Source organism: Chlorocebus sabaeus, chromosome 21, assembly GCF_047675955.1.
Source record: "Chlorocebus sabaeus isolate Y175 chromosome 21, mChlSab1.0.hap1, whole genome shotgun sequence".
Lineage (NCBI taxonomy): Eukaryota > Metazoa > Chordata > Mammalia > Primates > Cercopithecidae > Chlorocebus > Chlorocebus sabaeus.
The window spans coordinates 13,576,507-13,594,224 of record NC_132924.1 but is presented as its reverse complement, the minus strand read 5'-3'; the positions used below and the strand labels follow the sequence as shown (position 1 = coordinate 13,594,224).

Genomic DNA, 17,718 nt, shown 5'->3' with positions numbered 1-17,718 from the left:
AGTCATCTGCAGAGCTAGCAGCTAGAACACTAATGAGCAAAAATAAGAAGCAGTGACAATTGGGTTCCTCTGCCCCAGCCTGGAAAACAGAAAATTCAGTATGCAAATGACCGTCAGTGGAAATTAGCTGTGATTTTCCCTGCTCTGTGCAAAGAGCTGGCATTTCCTCATTTATCCATTCATCCAACAAATATTTATCGAGCAACTAATATTTCCTGTTGCTGTTTTATTCCCAGTAGCTACATAAATGATCAAGACAGAAGAAAAGCCCTGCCCTGCTTCCAGTGTAGAACTGAGAATATGCAAAAAAAAAAAAAAAAAAAAAAAATGGGATGGCTGGGTCATATGGTACATCTAGTTCTACATCCTTGAGGAATTGCCATACTGTTTTCCATAATGGTTGAACTAGTTTACAATCCCACCAACAGTGTAAAAGTGTTCCTATTTCTCCACATCCTCTCCAGCACCTGTTGTTTCCTGACTTTTGAATGATCGCCATTCTAACTGGTGTGAGATGGTATCTCATTGTGGTTTTGATTTGCATTTCTCTGATGGCCAGTGATGATGAGCATTTTTTCATGTGTCTGTTGGCTGTATGAATGTCTTCTTTTGAGAAATGTCTGTTCATATCCTTTGCCCACTTTTTGATGGGGTTGTTTGTTTTTTTCTTGTAAATTTGTTTAAGTTCTTTGTAGGTTCTGGATATTAGCCCTTTGTCAGATGAGTAGATTGCAAAAATTTTCTCCCATTCTGTAGGTTGCCTGTTCACTCTGATGGTAGTTTCTTTTGCTGTGCAGAAGCTCTTTAGTTTAATGAGATCCCATTTGTAAATTTTGGCTTTTGCTGCTGTTGTACCATATGACCCAGCCATTCCATTACTGGGTATATACCCAAAGGATTATAAATTATGCTGCTATAAAGACACATGCACACGTATGTTTATTGCAGCACTATTCACAATAGCAGAGACTTGGAATCAACCCAAATGTCCATCAGTGACAGATTGGATTAAGAAAATGTGGCACATATACACCATGGAATACTATGCAGCCATAAAAAAGGATGAGTTTGTGTCCTTTGTAGGGACATGGATGCAGCTGGAAACCATCATTCTTAGCAAACTATCACAAGAACAGAAAACCAAACACCGCATGTTCTCACTCATAGGTGGGAACTGAACAATGAGATCACTTGGAATCGGGAAGGGGAACATCACACACTGGGGCCTATCATGGGGACGGGGGAGGGGGGAGGGATTGCATTGGGAGTTATACCTGATGTAAATGACGAGTTGATGGGTGCAGCACACCAACATGGCACAAGTATACATATGTAACAAACCTGCACGTTATGCACATGTACCCTACAACTTAAAGTATAATAATAATAAATAAATTAAAAAAAAAGTAAAATACAGAGCATTTCAGTTGGTTATAGCATAAGTAAGCTTCAAAGGGTACTGACATTTTTAAAGAATCGGGGTTAAATTCACATCCCTAAACTTTTCTAACTGTGAGACTTCTGGAAGACTTTTAGTCTCTACAAGCCCCAGTTTTCTCATCCAGAAGGTATTAGGAGGACTGAGATGATGTGTGAATGTTATGAATACACTAAAGCAGTAGATTAATGTAAATTGCTTCACATATAAGGACTGCTCGTATTTTGAGCCTCTTCTCAAATTTCCACCTTGGTCACTACAAAGATACAAAGAAATATTTGACAAATGATTTGAATTTTAATGATAGATCACATTTGTTTCTAGTTTACATTTTAACAATGCTAGTGCAATTCAGTGTGCTCCAAAACACCTGAGCTATATATACTCCAACGAAGAGGACTTTCATATAGTACAGCAAAGGCGTCTCTGAAGTTCAAGACAGAAAATAATCAAATAAACAAGGTTTCCCAGCTCAAAAGATGCTTGTGAGGGTAAAAATACAGTGTTGGTTATTTCATGTTGTTTTGTTTTGTTTTTGTTTTGTCCTTTAGACTCTGATGCCTTCTGAAGCAAATGACTTGCTCAACTCCTTGTTGGATGTAGTTTCCAGCCTCAGCTCCCTGCTTGCCAAAGCCCAGCGCATCTTTGAGCATCTTCCTGGGTTTCTTCACACATTTAAAATCACTGCCTTGCTAGAAACACTGGACTTTCAACAGGTGTGTGCTTCATCTTTGTCCCTAGGGAAATATTCAAATTTGCCCCTTCTTTGTATTCGCCCCTTTTTTCCTTTATCTTCCCACATCTAAAATTTGCATTAGAGAGCAAAATACCGAAATGGAAGTACCTCTTCATATCTCTGGAAGCAACAGCATAACATAGAATAAGGCCTGGCATCTCTCCAAAAACTGCATGAAACTGACACCTTTGATCCACATTCCACCAGTGTGGAGATTGGGATAGTACATGCATTATCTATGAAGTAAGAAATTACTAACTCAATTATTGCACAGATGAGATTTCAAGGGTCTGTTTAACTTAATTCAGAGAGCAAATTGCTTTCAAAAACCTTAAAACATTTATTTCCTTATAAATAATTGGTTTACAAATTACAAATCATTTATTGCAAATGCAAACACAAACTTGATTTAGTTTAGTGGCTTGATATTAGGTTTTGCTTGAACTCTCTTTGTCTGGGATGGAACTGACTGGGCACGAATGAGGAGGAGTGTGGAATTTTTAGGGCTGGAGGTGCAGGATAAGGAGCAAGATAGCAATGTTCTCAGAGCTGCCATGGAGACATATTGTAAGTCCATCATGTGATAGATAATTTGTATAGCTATAAAATATCTGGGTATCTTGGTAGCATAGACACACATTAAGACTAGTAATTAGTCTGAATTAGTGATATTTTACAGATTAATAATTTATTACTGGACAAATAGTAAGGCCTTATCTATGTGTGTGTGTGTGTGTGTGTGTGTAGGTATGACATTTCCCTCTTCTACCAGGTATGTTGGCCAGAAAAATTACCGTAGTGTTTCAAATGGTATCCCAAGGACAGAAAACTCTAAAGCAGACATTCGATTCTTTTGACTTGTTGAGTATCTTGTACATTCAGTGGAGGAAGGAACTAGACTTTCAGAAGTATGTGAAGGAATTGTTTTAAGTCACAATGTAGTTGCAATTTAGTTTTCTTATTTTCTCAGGTTTTACAAAATGTCCAGGCCAGAAGTTCAGCCTTTGGTTCTTTCCAGTCTGTGATGAAGTTGGTTTGCAAGGACCAAGCATCATTCCTTAGCAATTCTAATATGTTCATTAATTTGCCCAGAGTTAACGAACTCTTGGAAGATGACAAAGAAAAATTCAACATCCCTGAAGATTCAAGTAAGATAGGATAGTAGTAATATATATATGTGTTTAGATTCATTTGTATCTTGATAATTGGCCCTACTTTATACTAAGTATTCTGTCTGTGTATAAGATTGCTATATACTGGCATAAAATCTTCTGCTTCCACCTCCCCAAACGCTGGCATGGCAGCTGACTTTGAACAGTCCTAGTGCCTTTGAGCACAAACAAATCCTCTCACCTGGGTCACTAAGGAACTGTGTCACCAAGGAAGTGTCTAAAACACCTGAAACACCAACCCTATTGGTTTCCCAGGCAAACCAGTATTGGTGAGGGTCCAGGCATAAAGACCATGAGCACTGCTTTGGTCCATGCAAATGGCTATATTATAATAATGAAGAGAACTTGTCTGTGGTCACCTCCAAATTTGCTCTCTCTGAAGCTCAGGTACAAGTGAATATGCACGATAGGTACAAATGAATGCAAATTAATATGTAATTTTTTGGCCCCAATTTAAGTGGAAACGTTTTTATTAGTAAGGCAGAATAAACATGCTGGTGAGGTTTTGGGGTTTAGACAGTTCAGCTCCATCAGTTGTGCATTTTTGGTCACGTTGTTTTCTGTGTCTGCGTCATGTTGGTTTCATTTATAACATGGAAACAGTAGCACCTAGTTCATAAGCTTGTTGTGAGATGCAATGGAGATGACGAGTATTGGTGCCTTAGCATAAGGGTATAAATGTATCCTAGTGTATTCATTTTCTATGCTGCATGACAATCATTGCACACTTAATGGCGTAAGACAACACACATCTGTCATCTCATAGTTTCTGTAGGTCACATGTCGGGATTTCTGAGTTAAAATTTTTAGTTTTGTACATATCATGACTATGCTTTTTTCTGCAGTAAAATTGCTCCTGTTCATATTAAGCTTGTAATGTAAAGAGTAAGTCATTAAATTTCAGTAAGAACAACTTCTATAATTAATGGTTTAAAAATGTATTATGTAGTCATATTCTTAATTTATACTTTAGGGGGAAGTATTTCCATCAATTTTATTGTACTTGTCAACTAATTTTTTTTCCTTTCAAATGGGGAGTTTGGGAAGATGAAAGTAACATTTAAAACAACCACAACAGTCATACCTTAAGTATTTATAAATCACAGTATCAAATCTAAGATAATATTTTCATTTTATTCTTATAAAGCTAAAATAATATTTTCATTTTAAATGTTCTCTAGATGGGTAAGAAATAATTATACTGGGCCGGGCGCGGTGGCTCAAGCCTGTAATCCCAGCACTTTGGGAGGCCGAGACGGGCGGATCACGAGGTCAGGAGATCGAGACCATCCTGGCTAACACAGTGAAACCCCGTCTCTACTAAAAAATACAAAAAATTAGCCGGGCGAGGTGGCAGTCGCCTGTAGTCCCAGCTACTTGGGAGCTGAGGCAGGAGAATAGCGTAAACCCAGGAGGCGGAGCTTGCAGTGAGCTGAGATCCGGCCACAGCACTCCAGCCTGGGTGACAGGGCGAGACTCCGTCTCAAAAAAAAAAAAAAAAAAAAAAAAAGAAATAGTTATACTGAAGTATTCCTCACTAGCTTAAAACCTTATAAGATTTAGTTCCTACTCATTATGGTGATGAAATATCTACCCTCATCAGGTAACCATTGATTTAGACAATTTAGCTAAGTAAATCTTTAATTGAAATCAACTAGCATCACAAGATTCATGAGAGCCACCAAGAGGGATTCAGTACTTGCGTGAAAATAAGGCAATTTAATATGTCAAAATTAGGAAGTTTGATAGTTCTGCATGGGTTCCTTAAAGACAATTCAGTAGTAACTTGTAAAGCTGACTTCATAAGAAAAGCTCAGTTCTGATCTCAATATTGTGACTGTTGAAATGAGAATTTTCTTGATGAAAAACCAGATTTATTTTTCTAATTGTCGTTTTCATTTTCAAGTGTCCATGTCATTATTTAACACTCTTTTTGATTACTTAGTTTGCAAATGTAAGTCATTCTTTCCTGCCTTTGAAGTCACTTAAGTGAACACAGTATCATGAAGTTTCTTATGCGATGAGAGCTGCTGAAAACTGTAACAGGGAAAAAAATCTTGTTTTACTTCCTGTCTTTGTTTATTTGGTGTTGCTATAAAGGAATACCAGATGCTGGGTAATTTGTAAAGAAAAGAGGTTTGTTTGGCTCACAGTTCTGTGGACTATACAAGAAGCATGGCACCAGTATCTGCTTCTGGTGAGGCCTCAGGCTGTTTCCACTTGTGGCAGAAATTGAAGGGGGGCTGCCATGTGCAGAGATCACAGGACAAGAGAGGAAGCAAGAGAAGGGGAGGAGGGAGGTGCCAGGCTGTTTTTGTGTTTGTTTGTTTGTTTTTTTAACAAGCAGCTCTCTTGGGAACTAATAGAGTGAGAACTACACTCATTACTATGACAGTGGCACCAAAACACTCATGAGGGATCTGCCCCCATGATCTAAAGACCTCTTGTTAGGCTCCACCTCCAACGTTGGGGATCAAATTTCAACTTGAGGTTTGGGAAGTCAGGCATTCAAACTATAGCACTCCCAAAGTTCACAGTCGTGTCAGAAAAAAATATGTCTATCATTGAAAATGAGGCATCCTGGATACGTGAATGTATTTCCCTATTAACCTAGGCATTGTGTATCATTAGTAATGTATTTTTTCTCTTTCTAATTGCAACAGCACCATTTTGCTTGAAGCTTTATCAGGAAATTCTACAATTGCCAAATGGTGCTTTGGTATGGACCTTCCTAAAACCCATATTGCATGGAAAAATACTGTACACACCAAACACTCCAGAAATTAACAAGGTCATTCAAAAGGTAAGTTAAAATGAATGAGAATCATATAGACCTTCCTAAATCGGGAAGGAATCTTTATAAATGTCTGACATAATTGTTATGCGCCTTGGATTATGTAAAAGGCTCTTGTGTTGGATCTATTTCATTTTAGCCTGAGTGTTTTTCTTGTCATTGTTGTTGTTAAATCTGGATTTGCTGACTCCTTCCCTTAGAGGACACTTTGGGGGTTGGGGTTGTTATTTAGAATAATTAATGCAGTGAACTTACAGAACTCTAGTTTTAAAAGTCAAGGACAATGAGACAGAGAGGAGGACTGTTTGGAGTAATTCCAGGAAAACTTGGAGAACAAATGCTAATCTGTTTTGCCTGGTACATCCAACAATTAAGAAAGAATCAGACATGGTACATACAAACTGATGTATTAGCAGTTAGTTAGTATTTTGGTTAGTGATGTTTCTGAATTCACTGTGAGGTTTTGCTTCACCCTTTGGAGAATAAGGTGAGATGAAGACACCAAAACAGGGTTTACCCAGGAGGAAGTTAGACACTAGATGGCTCTGCTTATTTTCCTTTTCTTACATTGTTTAACCTCTCAAATCTGTTTACTGCAGGATTTGTTATTACTAATATTTGCAATTTCTTTTTATATAACTGTGTTGTATTTTCCTGGAGTCTTTTCTTGCCAACTGGGCACCTGGAAAGGGGACATTTTACCAAGGACATAGGAATAACTTTGTCTTATTGTCAAACACAGAAGAGAAGATATCTGTACTATTCATGTTAAACTTCCAAGCCTCAAATAGTATTAATAACTTGGAAACTGTGATCATATGGCAGGGGATCATAGGAGCAGTTAAGTCATTTTTTATCAAACTTGCCTTCATGAGTTTCAATCTCCTGACCCATGGTTGCTGTATGAGGTCACAGCACTATTTCCCGTAAGTTCCCTTTCCCACTTTGCCACCTACCTCAGGGGTTGTATTTACCGCTGCCTACTCTGAATGGTATTTGAACTTTAAAACATTTATTTAATTTTTTAAATTTTTGTTTTGTTTTGTTTTTTGGAGAGACGGAGTCTGGCTCTGTCACCCAGACTGGAGTGCAGTGGTGCAATCATAGCTCACTGCAAACTTGCACTCCTTGGCTCAAGCAGTTCTCCTGCCTCAGTCTCCCGAAGAGCTGAGATTACAGGTGTGTGCCCCCACCCCCAGCTAACTTTTTAGTTTTTTTTTTTTTTTTTGTAGTCTTTCTACTTTCTAAAAAAAAACCTTGGTAGTGTCCTTTTGGAGGGCTATTTGCCTAAAGTCTTACTCTCACATGGAACGGCATTGATCGCCATATATGCTTGGTGTGAGCTGTTCTGTTGGGCAGGACCTCTGGCCTCACAGCTACCATCCCAGGACTGGAGCCTCTGCACCATTACTCGAATTTCCTTAGTCTAGTAAGTTTTTTAGGGTTTTGGATATTTAAGGAATTTCACAGAAAATGGCTCCATATCACAGCTCTGTTTTAAATTCAAAATTTAAAAATAGGCCATGACTTTAAAAAATGATATGCTATATTATTATGTTAATATTATTAATATATGAGTACAGCATTGCATATTATGCTGTATTCTGCGGTATAACAATTAGTATGATGATCTCCGCTTTTAAAGAGCTCACCTTATTGTGGGGAAGAGAAGGCAAATAGCTGAAGAAATAATTTAGATATACTGTGCTGTAAGGACCATTCAGTGCAGCAGAGGCACAGGCTGGGTGGGGCAGCTGGTCTCCCTGGAAAGAAAGACTGGGCAGAGCATTTGGAAGGACGGGCTGTATAAGCCCCTGTGAGGTGGAGACGGGAGGACTCTGGGCCTGGACAGAGGTGTGGGGAGGTGCTAAGCCCCACATGTGTGTTCTGAGAATGATGAGAATTTTTGAAAAATCACCAAAGACTTCGCTGGTTCTTGCTTAGCCCCTTTTTAGATCTTACAGGCAGTGTTAAGAGTTGATGTCTTTTTCACTTATTTAAAATGGCTAACAACTTTGCATGCAGGTGTCCTGGTTTTGCACTTATAAAGCTGATTTTATGGCATGTACCTGGAATGAATTATCCTAGCAGTCAGCCACGGCTATTTGGTTTTGTGAAAATTGTTTCTAGTCATTAGACTCATGGTCTAAAGTCCCGCAGAGCTGGGAGATGCTTGTAGCTTTGTCACTTGGGCTATGTGAAGCAATATTATCTACAGTGTTGGAGTGGCCCATGCTATAAATTATTTAAGACATGATCTTTTTCTCTCCATTACTTCTTGTTAGGTGGAACCATCTGAAGTTGCCATTTTTGCAGGAAAAAAAATCTATAAAAGTTGGTAATTTCATTTGGTTTAACTTGTAATAGCACAGGTGGCACCCAGAAGCATGATGCTGTGGTAAGAAACGTGTGTGTGTGTTGGAAGGCTGGATTTTGGTCCCTGTTTTCCTAACTCTCTGTGACCTTGGGCTTATTGCATTCTCTTTGAAGGACCCTTCTCTGTCTCTGACATGAAAGACTTGAGTAGATCTGTGATTTTCAGTCATCTGGGAGATGGCTCTTCATGGGGGATGCATCAGAATTACTCAGGGACCATTAGTAAGGCCTTCCCCCTTCTGGGTTCTGATATCCCCCGCCCTGGACACTTGTACCCATCACATCCATCCAGACCCTTCCATGGAGCTGTGTGCACCTCTATCCTATCAGCCTTAAAGACAGTGGAAGGCAAACACTTTCATGAACCAGAAAAAAAAGATGGCCAAAATTTCTGGAGAGTGTTAAAAGATAAACTTAGGGACATTAAAATTTCAGTAAGTTTATTTGAGCATTCGGTTATTCATGAATTAGGCAATGCTAGACAATTCAACCCTCCACTGACCATGTTGGGGCGTGGGATATGGGGTAATAGAAGAAGCATATGTAAAGTGTTTGCTGCAGCAAGAGGGAGAAAATATATTTGTTAAAGTCAAAAGTCCCTAGTTGGAGGTTAGTTGGAGGTTTCTGATTGGGTAGTCTTAACTTTTGTTTTACTGTTTGCATTGCACTGGGTTTTGGTTTGCTTACATAGGAACTCAAGGTGCTACAGCCGTCTTAGCTTAACAGCCTCTTGATCAACTATTTTAACAGGAGTTAATTTAACTTATACTTCTAAGGGTGTCAGACTCAGTATTTGCAAAGGAATTGATGGTATTTCCATGTTATTGGTCAAGAGATTCCTCCAGTGCATTAGTATGCTCTTTTTATTTTGTAGGTCAGAGTTGTGTTCGGTTTTGGCCTAGGCTGATGAAAAATTGAAGAGTGATGTGTAGACACAATGTGAGCTTGAACGGAGGCTATGAAAGAAAAACAGATAAAAGGATATATTGTTTTCCCAAGAATAAGTAGCATGCCTGAAATGATACTTCAGTGAGAATCACGAGGCACATTCTAGGCCCCTGCTGCCCAAAGTGGTTTAGTTTGGGCTCCTACGGGATATATAAGCCCATGAAAGGGGACCGTCTTGTTTTCATCTAGCTCTCTCCCTTTGGCCAAGTTATTTGAACTGTCGTGCTCAGTGTCTTCCTTTGTGAAACTGGGCTAAATCATAACTCTCTCTCAGTGCCATTTGGAAGTGGAAAAAATACCAGAAATAATATTCAGAAAATAGTAAACCAATGGGATCTCCTCCCCTAAAAATGTTATTCAAAGAAATGCATTCTGCCATTGTTGCCTCTGGGGAGTGGAGAAGACAGATGTCACTTCAGAAAGAAGAAAGAGATGGTAGAGGCCAGTGGTTCCAACCAGGGTGGGGTCGGAGAAATTTTACCCAACTGGGCACGTGTGACAGTATCTGAAGATATTTTTAGTGTCACACGTAGAAGGCGCTGCTGGCATCTGGAGGCTGAAGGCCAGGGATGCTCCTAAACATCCTACAATGCACAGGACAGCCCCCACCCCCAAACAAACAATGATCTGGTTTACAATGTTAGTGGTGCTGAGGTTGAGAAACCCCAGCCAGACGGGAGCAGGTGGGAGTCCCTGGGAAGAGAGGGATGAAAGTAGAGGAAGTTAGTGGTCAGGTGGGCATCCTGGCTTCTCCTCTCCTGGTGACGGTCCCAAACAGGAGCTGTGGGATGATGGAGGAGCTGCAAGCTGAGGGCGTTGGCCCTACCCATGTGTCTTGGGGGATAGTCCCTGTGTAGGCTGGCCCTGAGCTAGCATGTGCTCCTAGCAGTGTGGCTGAGCAGAGGAAGGATACCTGAGTTAGTGTCTCTGAGCATGGAGTAGAAGGGAGCCAGATTTCCCTGACGTCCATGTCCTGAGCCAGCAGGCCTTGGGGACCTGCTATGAACCAGCTGCCATGAGAGCGAGGTGGCCTCACCACCGAGCTGGCCTAGGCCAGGCTGGCAGAGGAGATGGCTGAGACTCAGAAAGTAGGAGCTGAGGTGAGAAGGAAGCGGCAAGGGAGAAGGCAGTGCCAGACCCCGAGGTTCCAGGTAAGATGTGGGCCTTGGCAGCACCACAGATAGGCAGATGACGCGCATGGCTCTGGGAGTCCTGGGCCCTCCACCCCTGACTGTCACCAGGCTGCCCCTGGAGAACATCAGGGGGTTTGAGCATTCACCCCAAAGAGCCTGAATCCCTCAGAAGATGCTGTTTGAACAGGGAGCCACTGTCAGCTGTCAGCAGGCAATTTTAAGACTTTGTTCTCTTTTCACCATCCCCAGTGGGTAAAAACTGGATCAGCTACAGGAAACAGAGAATTACATTTTCTTAGGAGCCCCAAGCAGTGGAGTGTTAGATATTTGGCTTTGTGGCATTGTATGTCTGTATGTATAACATCAATCAGGACCCAGAGCAGGTCCCATAAAATGGCAGCCCTACCGTGGGCACCTGCCTGATCCTCTGTCTGGAAGCCATCCGCAGAGGAGGGACTCTGATAGTTACGTTTGTTTCCAAGTCTTCCCAGGCTGCTCAAGATGGCAAAGCTCTTCAGTAACTTTGTGTATCACTGCAGACATGGCAGCAGCCCACACCTATCTGGAATTTAAATGCCACACTTCCTTGAGATCCAGTGTGCCTGAGAGGCATGTCTTCACCTGACCACTGTGTTGGAGAGGTCCTTCCTTCTTTCAGGCTGGCCTCAGCAGGTGGCAGAGATCAGAGAGGGGCCACCAGCAGTGACCCAGGCAGCCAAGCCACATCTCTCCCCCAGTCCTCTCTCCCTGTCCTCTCAATGCCCAGGGCAACCAGTGCTCCTACCTCCAGTTCCAGCTGTGGGGGGATCCAGCTGTCTTTCTCTTGCCTTCTTTGTTTCTGGAGCTCATCCTCCAACCTTCTTAAGAAGTATCTTCTCTCTTCAAGCACCCCCTGACAGGCACTGTGTGTTTTTGCTTTGTTTTTACATTAACATAGAGTAAGTTCGGCAGGTTTTTTTTCTGTCAACAGCTCTCACATTTGTCTGGATCAGTACACAGAACAGTTCCATTGCCCGAGCCCACACCAAATCCCTCATTTTGTCCCTTGGTAATCACACTGTCTTCCCACCCTAAACCCATCTGTTCTCTGTCACCATAGGTTTTTCTTTGTGAGAATGCCCTATAATGGAATCATCATCTGTAACTTTGAAAGTGGTCTCTTTTGCTCAGTACGAGGACTGCGATTCACCCAGGTCATTGTGTGTATCAGCAGTTGCCTCCTCTTTATTGCCAAGTGGTATTCTGTGGTGTGGATTCACTGCAGTTTGTTCATCCATTCACCCACTAAAGGGCAGGTGGGTTTTTTTCTAGTCTTTGGCGATTATCAGTGAAGTTGTTTTCTTGCTTTTATCACTACTTGAAATTATCTCATTGACTTACAAGTGTACTTGTTTATTATTTGTCTCCTGCTGTAATACAAGCCTCATGAGGGGTGGGAGCTTGTCTGTCTTCTTGACCACCATCCCCAGTGCCTAGAAGAATGCTAGGAATACCTTCAGCAGTGGCTACTGAATAAGGTAAAGAACAATAATTATTTGACTCTTGTACCCACTTGAGCCAAAGACATTCTGGTGTTAAATATACAAGGGAGATAGAGTAGACTATATGCCAAGCCCTCTGCCGCCTGCCAGAGCCAGGTCTTAGCTTTGCAGATCTGCAATAGCTTTGTCTGAGTTTAGCAGTAGTGAGTGCCATCAAGAAGATTATCTCCCATGGTCATTAATTTCATTTACTGAGCCTGGACCAGGTACCACATGTGGATTATCTCATGTATGCTTCACAACCACCACTGCAGGTAGGTGCTAATATCCCCATTGTATAACTAGGAAAACCAAGGTTGAGAGAGGATAAGTTAGCTTGTCCAGGGTCACACACACTCCGCAAGTGGCAGAGCTGGAATTCAGGCCCAGTGTATTATTTTGAAGTCTTAGATATACTGCCTGTGATATGATTTGGCTGTGCCACCACCCACATCTCACCTTGAATTGTAATAATCCCCACGTGTCAAGGGCAGGGCCAGGTGGAGATAACTGAATCATTGGGGCAGTTTTCCCCGTACTGTTCTTGTGAGAGTGAATAAGTCTCATGAGATCTGAAGGTTTTATAAATGGTAGTTCCCCTGCACAAGCTCTCTTGCCTGCCGCCGTGTAAGACATGACTTTGATCATCATTTGCCTTCTGCCATGATTATGAGGCTTCCCTAGCCATGTGGAACTGTGAGTCAACTAAACCTCTTTCCTTTATAAATTACTTAGTCTCAGACATGTCTTTACTAGCAGTATGAGAACAGACTAATACAGACTATATAAGTTTTCTCAGGCTGCTATAACACAATACCACAGATTGAGTGACTTCAACAACAGAAATTTATTTTCCCAATGTTGTGGAGGCTGAAAAGGACCATGATCAAGGTGTTGGCAGGGCTGGTTTTTCCTGAAACCTCTGACTTGCAGACAGTCGTCTTCTCCTTGTGTCCTTGCATGGTTGTCCCTCTGTGTGTGTGCAATAATCTCCTCTTTTTATAAGGACATCAGTTATATGGATTACAGTCCACTCCAGTGATCTCATTTTAACTTAATTGATGATTTAAATAGGATCTTTAAAGACCTATTTCCAAACAAGTACATGTTTTGGAGTACTAAGGGTTGAGACTTCAGCGTATGAATTTGTAAAGCACATAATTCAGCTAGCCCACAACAGTGCCTCTTTGGAATGATCTTTTACCATTTGTAAATGGAAATAATTAGAGCTATCTATGAAACTTGCAAACCCTGTCCTTATGGTTTTGCAGCTGGTTATGGAATCATATTGAAAGATAGTAGCCCAGGGAGGCTAGTATGCTAATTACTACAGGAACATAGCACTGCATACTAAAAAACAAAACAAACAAACAAAAAACAAGCAACAAAAAAGTAGGAAGCACTTGGAAACCAGTTGCAGGTCATCTGTCAGCAGCCACCTGTCCTCGGAACCTATATGAATTCCCCACTGAACCTTGAATGTTCACAATGCATGGCATTTGTTCTCTGGGAATGTACCAGGGCAGGGTCCAATCTCACTCATCTGTGTTAACTGCCTAGCACAGTACAATGATGCACAGTGTTTGCTTGTAAATAGCTTGTTAAACTGCATTTATGTATGAAGATTTTTGTTGCAAAGCCATTTGGAGGAGGAGAAGATATGGTTCAAATTGCTTTCTTAATTAAAAATTTTCCCTAAAAGTTTAGCTAAACGTTACTTTCCCCTTCCCTTTGGTCACTAGAGACCTTCTCTGTCAGAGAACCAACAATGTCTTTTTTATTCTGACAATAGTTTGCTCTGAAGTTACTGAAGCAGTAACTTAGACATGCCTATCCATGGGAGGCCTGCTAATTTGTGCCTGAGCAAATTTTTGCAGACTGAGGATGGTTTGCATCTGGTGGCAGGAAAACTGATCCATAATGGCCAACTTTTAGTTTTCCCTGTAGTCTAGGTATGTTCTGTAAATAGGGATTGGTGCTGGGTACATGAGCCAAGGACTGAGAACCAGGAACCTACTGGTGACTATGACCACCCTGTGGCTATTGTGCAGAACCCTACCTTACATGAGGCATCAAAGCACTGGCATGTCTGCCTTAACCTCCCTCATGTCCTTAGATTATCATCTGTGGCTTCTTCATACCTTTGCCAACATCACATCCCAAGAGGTTTTTTTTTTTTTCTTCAAAAAATACAGAGTGTGCTTAAAACTGTTGCTTTTGGTACTTTCAGTGATCTTGACATATTTAAGAAATCTGATTACTTTTTCTTTTTGGTCTTTTCATGGCATCTCATTTTTTGCCATTTCCTGAGTGCAGTGTCCATTTTGTTATTAGCCAATGTATCAGTCAAAGTTCAAGCAGAAAAGAGAAAACTGGTTAAGTTTAATGTGAATAATTATTACTATAAAAAGGCATTGGAGTAACGTCGGATTGGCTATCAATAGTGAAGAGATCTCTAAATAATTCAACAATGGCAGATAAAGGGAATAACTCTTGCCCCTAGAGCTGGAGCAGAGAACCCAAGGAAGAAACAGAACTAGGAGTAGCTTCCCCATCCAGGCTTGAAATCCAGACCCTACTGAAGTTAGCACAACCATGGCCCACAGTATGGCAGAGAAAATCACTGAGGTGAGTGGTAATTGCCATGAATCTGCACTCTGGGGTGTCAGGAGAAGTTCTACACTTCTCAACTCTGCAAGGCTATAGGGCATGCCTGAGGAAGTCATCTAGAGGGACGTGCCAGACCTGCAGAAATCCCTGGGACACCACTCTTTGGGATGCTGTGGATGCTGCCTATGAGAAGGTGCCATGTGCCGCTGGTTGTACACATTGCAGGAGCTGAGGTTCAGAGAAGCTAGATGTGGGGGAATCCAGGAGCTTGCTCCATGGGAGCCTGTTGGAAGCAGCATGCCGGAATCTGGAAGAGAAAATCCCTTTTCCTCCACTGTCCCTCCAGAGCTCTCTTCTGGCAAAGCTTAACATTGCATCAATTGGCAAGGGAGAATGTCTAAAAGGCCCAACTTTATTATTGCAGAACAGACAATGAAGAGTGAATTTCAAGTTGTGAGAAGGTAAATTAATAACTGGCCAGCTGTAAATTGGTTTCTTTGTTTTATACTATTGAAGTACAAACAGTTTCCATAAAGCACATGAGTTCTTAAATGTAAGTTTTAATTTGTCAAACATACATTGAATAGAGGGAAGAATTACCTGCTCTAATCCTGACACTGCTAATAACTAATGTTGGTTGGAAACCTCATTTATGCCTTATACCTACAATAGGGGTTGACAATTGTCATACACCTTTTGCAGGTAAAGAAAGTGAGTCTTAGGGGTAAGTAACCTTATCAAGAGCTGTCAAGAGGAGGCAGAGATGGGATTTGAAACAAAGACTGTTTAACTCTAAGGCCAATGTTTTATTTTTTCTGTCATATTTTACTGTATTCTCCAAGTAGAAATTCACATGTGAGTATATCTATTTCTGCCTCAGAGGAACTGCTTGTGGTATGAAGGAGATGTGGAGTCCCAGTGATAAGGGCATGGGGAAGACTGCTTCCTATGGAAGGAGCTGGCCTCAAACTGCGAAATTGGAATATCAGGTTATGATGGGCAGAGATCGGCTGTCAGTCTCATCTATCTGGCATAGTGGATTCTGATTGGATCTGGAGCAACAGAGCAGGACAGATAGAGTTTTACATTTGCTCATAGTTCCCGAACTCTAACATCAATAATTTTACTGTTTTAAATGCAGATTGAATCACTCTTTATTGAGCACTTACTTCTGTAAGGTTAGAGGAGCCATCATGTACACTGTATTAGTCTGTCCTCACACTGTTATGAAGAAATACGGGAAACTGGGTAATTTATAAAGGAAGGAGGTTTAACTGACTCACAGTTTCGCATGGCTGGGGAGGCCTCAGGAAACTTACAATGATAGTGGAAGGCACCTTTTCACAGGGCAGCAGGAGAGAATGAGAACTGAGCAAAGGGGGAAGGCCCTTGTAAAACCATCAGATTTCGTGAGAACTTACTCACTATCACAAGAATAGCATGGGGGAACTGCCCCCATGATTCAATTACCTCCTGCCATGTTCCTCTCATGACACGTGGGGATTATGGGAAGTACAATTCAAGATGTGATTTGGGTGGGGACACAGCCAAACCATATCAGACACTTTCCCAAGTCCTCCCTCATTTACTTCTCACAAGAATCCAGGGAGTAGACATTGTTAAATCCATTTTATAGATTAAAATAGTAAGAATTGGGAACGTTTACATTCCCAAGTCTATTAGATGATAAACAGAAGCTCATGGCTTGAATCCAAATTTGGCAGACTCTGCAGCCAATTTACTTTCATTGGCCATATTTACAGTATTTGTTATAAAATAATAAGGATCCTGTATACTAAAGCTTCCTTCACTATCATCAGTTTGGGATACTGGGTACCTAATTGACCTCATTTTTTAAAATAACTTTGTGTAACAATGCATGGAATTTCACCCATCCCCAGAATTCTGACTGCCTTCACCTTTGGGAGGATGAGAATGAAGTCACACAGTTTAAAGATATTTATTTGTTTGTAAGCAGTAGAGATGGGAAACAACTTGGCCATCAATACAGAGTTTGGTGAATAAGATACAGACTGATCTTCAGGAGAATATCAGGCAAAGTGAAGAATATGCACAGGCTATTGCTAATGTCATTAAATGGACACAAAGCCTGATAACTAACTTCCATAGAAGTAAAAATTCTTGGTTCCATGATACTTATTAAAGATGAAAAATGCCAGTGAAGTGGAATCTGCCTAAGCCTGGAGTCTACATAAACCTATACAGGCTGGAAGTGCACAGGCTCTGCACATATGTGGGGCTACTTACAAGTGCAGAGCAATGGGGAAGGGCACTGGTGGGACCTTTAGGCAGGTCAAGGTCTTTCCCAGGGAGCCCCAGAGAGAGAATAAAATTCATTGCAATCCACTTTCTGACTGTAGGCATCGAATCAGTTATTGGAAAGCAAGTTGTCAGTGGTTCAGCGAGGCTCTCAGATGGATGAAAGTGACCAATATGGAACATTTTATCAAAACTCAGCAAAGTTGTTGAGTAGAAGTAATTACATTTTACAAGTGGCTTTGTTTGATATAATCTCCTATAAAATAGCAGTTCTCTAAGACTGCAGTATCAGTAGACCTGTGAATGTACTTTTTCTGTGAGACTAGATAATATCCAAACCCTCAGATAAGCACAGATATTCCTCTTTTACTGACCTTGGATACCTGCGATTTTCCATCATTCCTCTTCCTGTCTGCTTGGAATTGGTGGTCTATTAGATACAATATTAATTAATTTATTAGTGAAATAGCACATTAGAACATGAGGAAAAATTATAAATACATAGTTCAAAAAATAATTTAAAAAACCCAAGATGTATTTTAAGCAAATGAAAAGATGCTCAAATTTAAGTAATAGTAAGAGAAATGCAAATCCCCAAAATGAGATATCCACAAATGAGATATCATATCAAAATGGTAAAGGCTCAAAATTTGATATATTTTATTGTTTGGAGGTATTAGGAGAGAGTCACTCCTAATACCTTGCTGTTGG

At 40.9% G+C, this 17,718-nt stretch overlaps 1 protein-coding gene across 1 annotated transcript in view; it reads left to right on the top strand.

Annotated features, from left to right (window-relative positions):
• Positions 1 to 17,718, top strand: part of ABCA13 (ATP binding cassette subfamily A member 13) — a 502,662-nt gene that overhangs the window by 141,516 nt on the left and 343,428 nt on the right. The window contains exons 25-27 of the mRNA XM_073008854.1: positions 1,990 to 2,154; positions 3,145 to 3,322; positions 6,010 to 6,149. Coding sequence (XP_072864955.1) covers positions 1,990 to 2,154; positions 3,145 to 3,322; positions 6,010 to 6,149 — 483 coding nt within the window. The remainder of the gene's footprint in view (positions 1 to 1,989; positions 2,155 to 3,144; positions 3,323 to 6,009; positions 6,150 to 17,718) is intronic.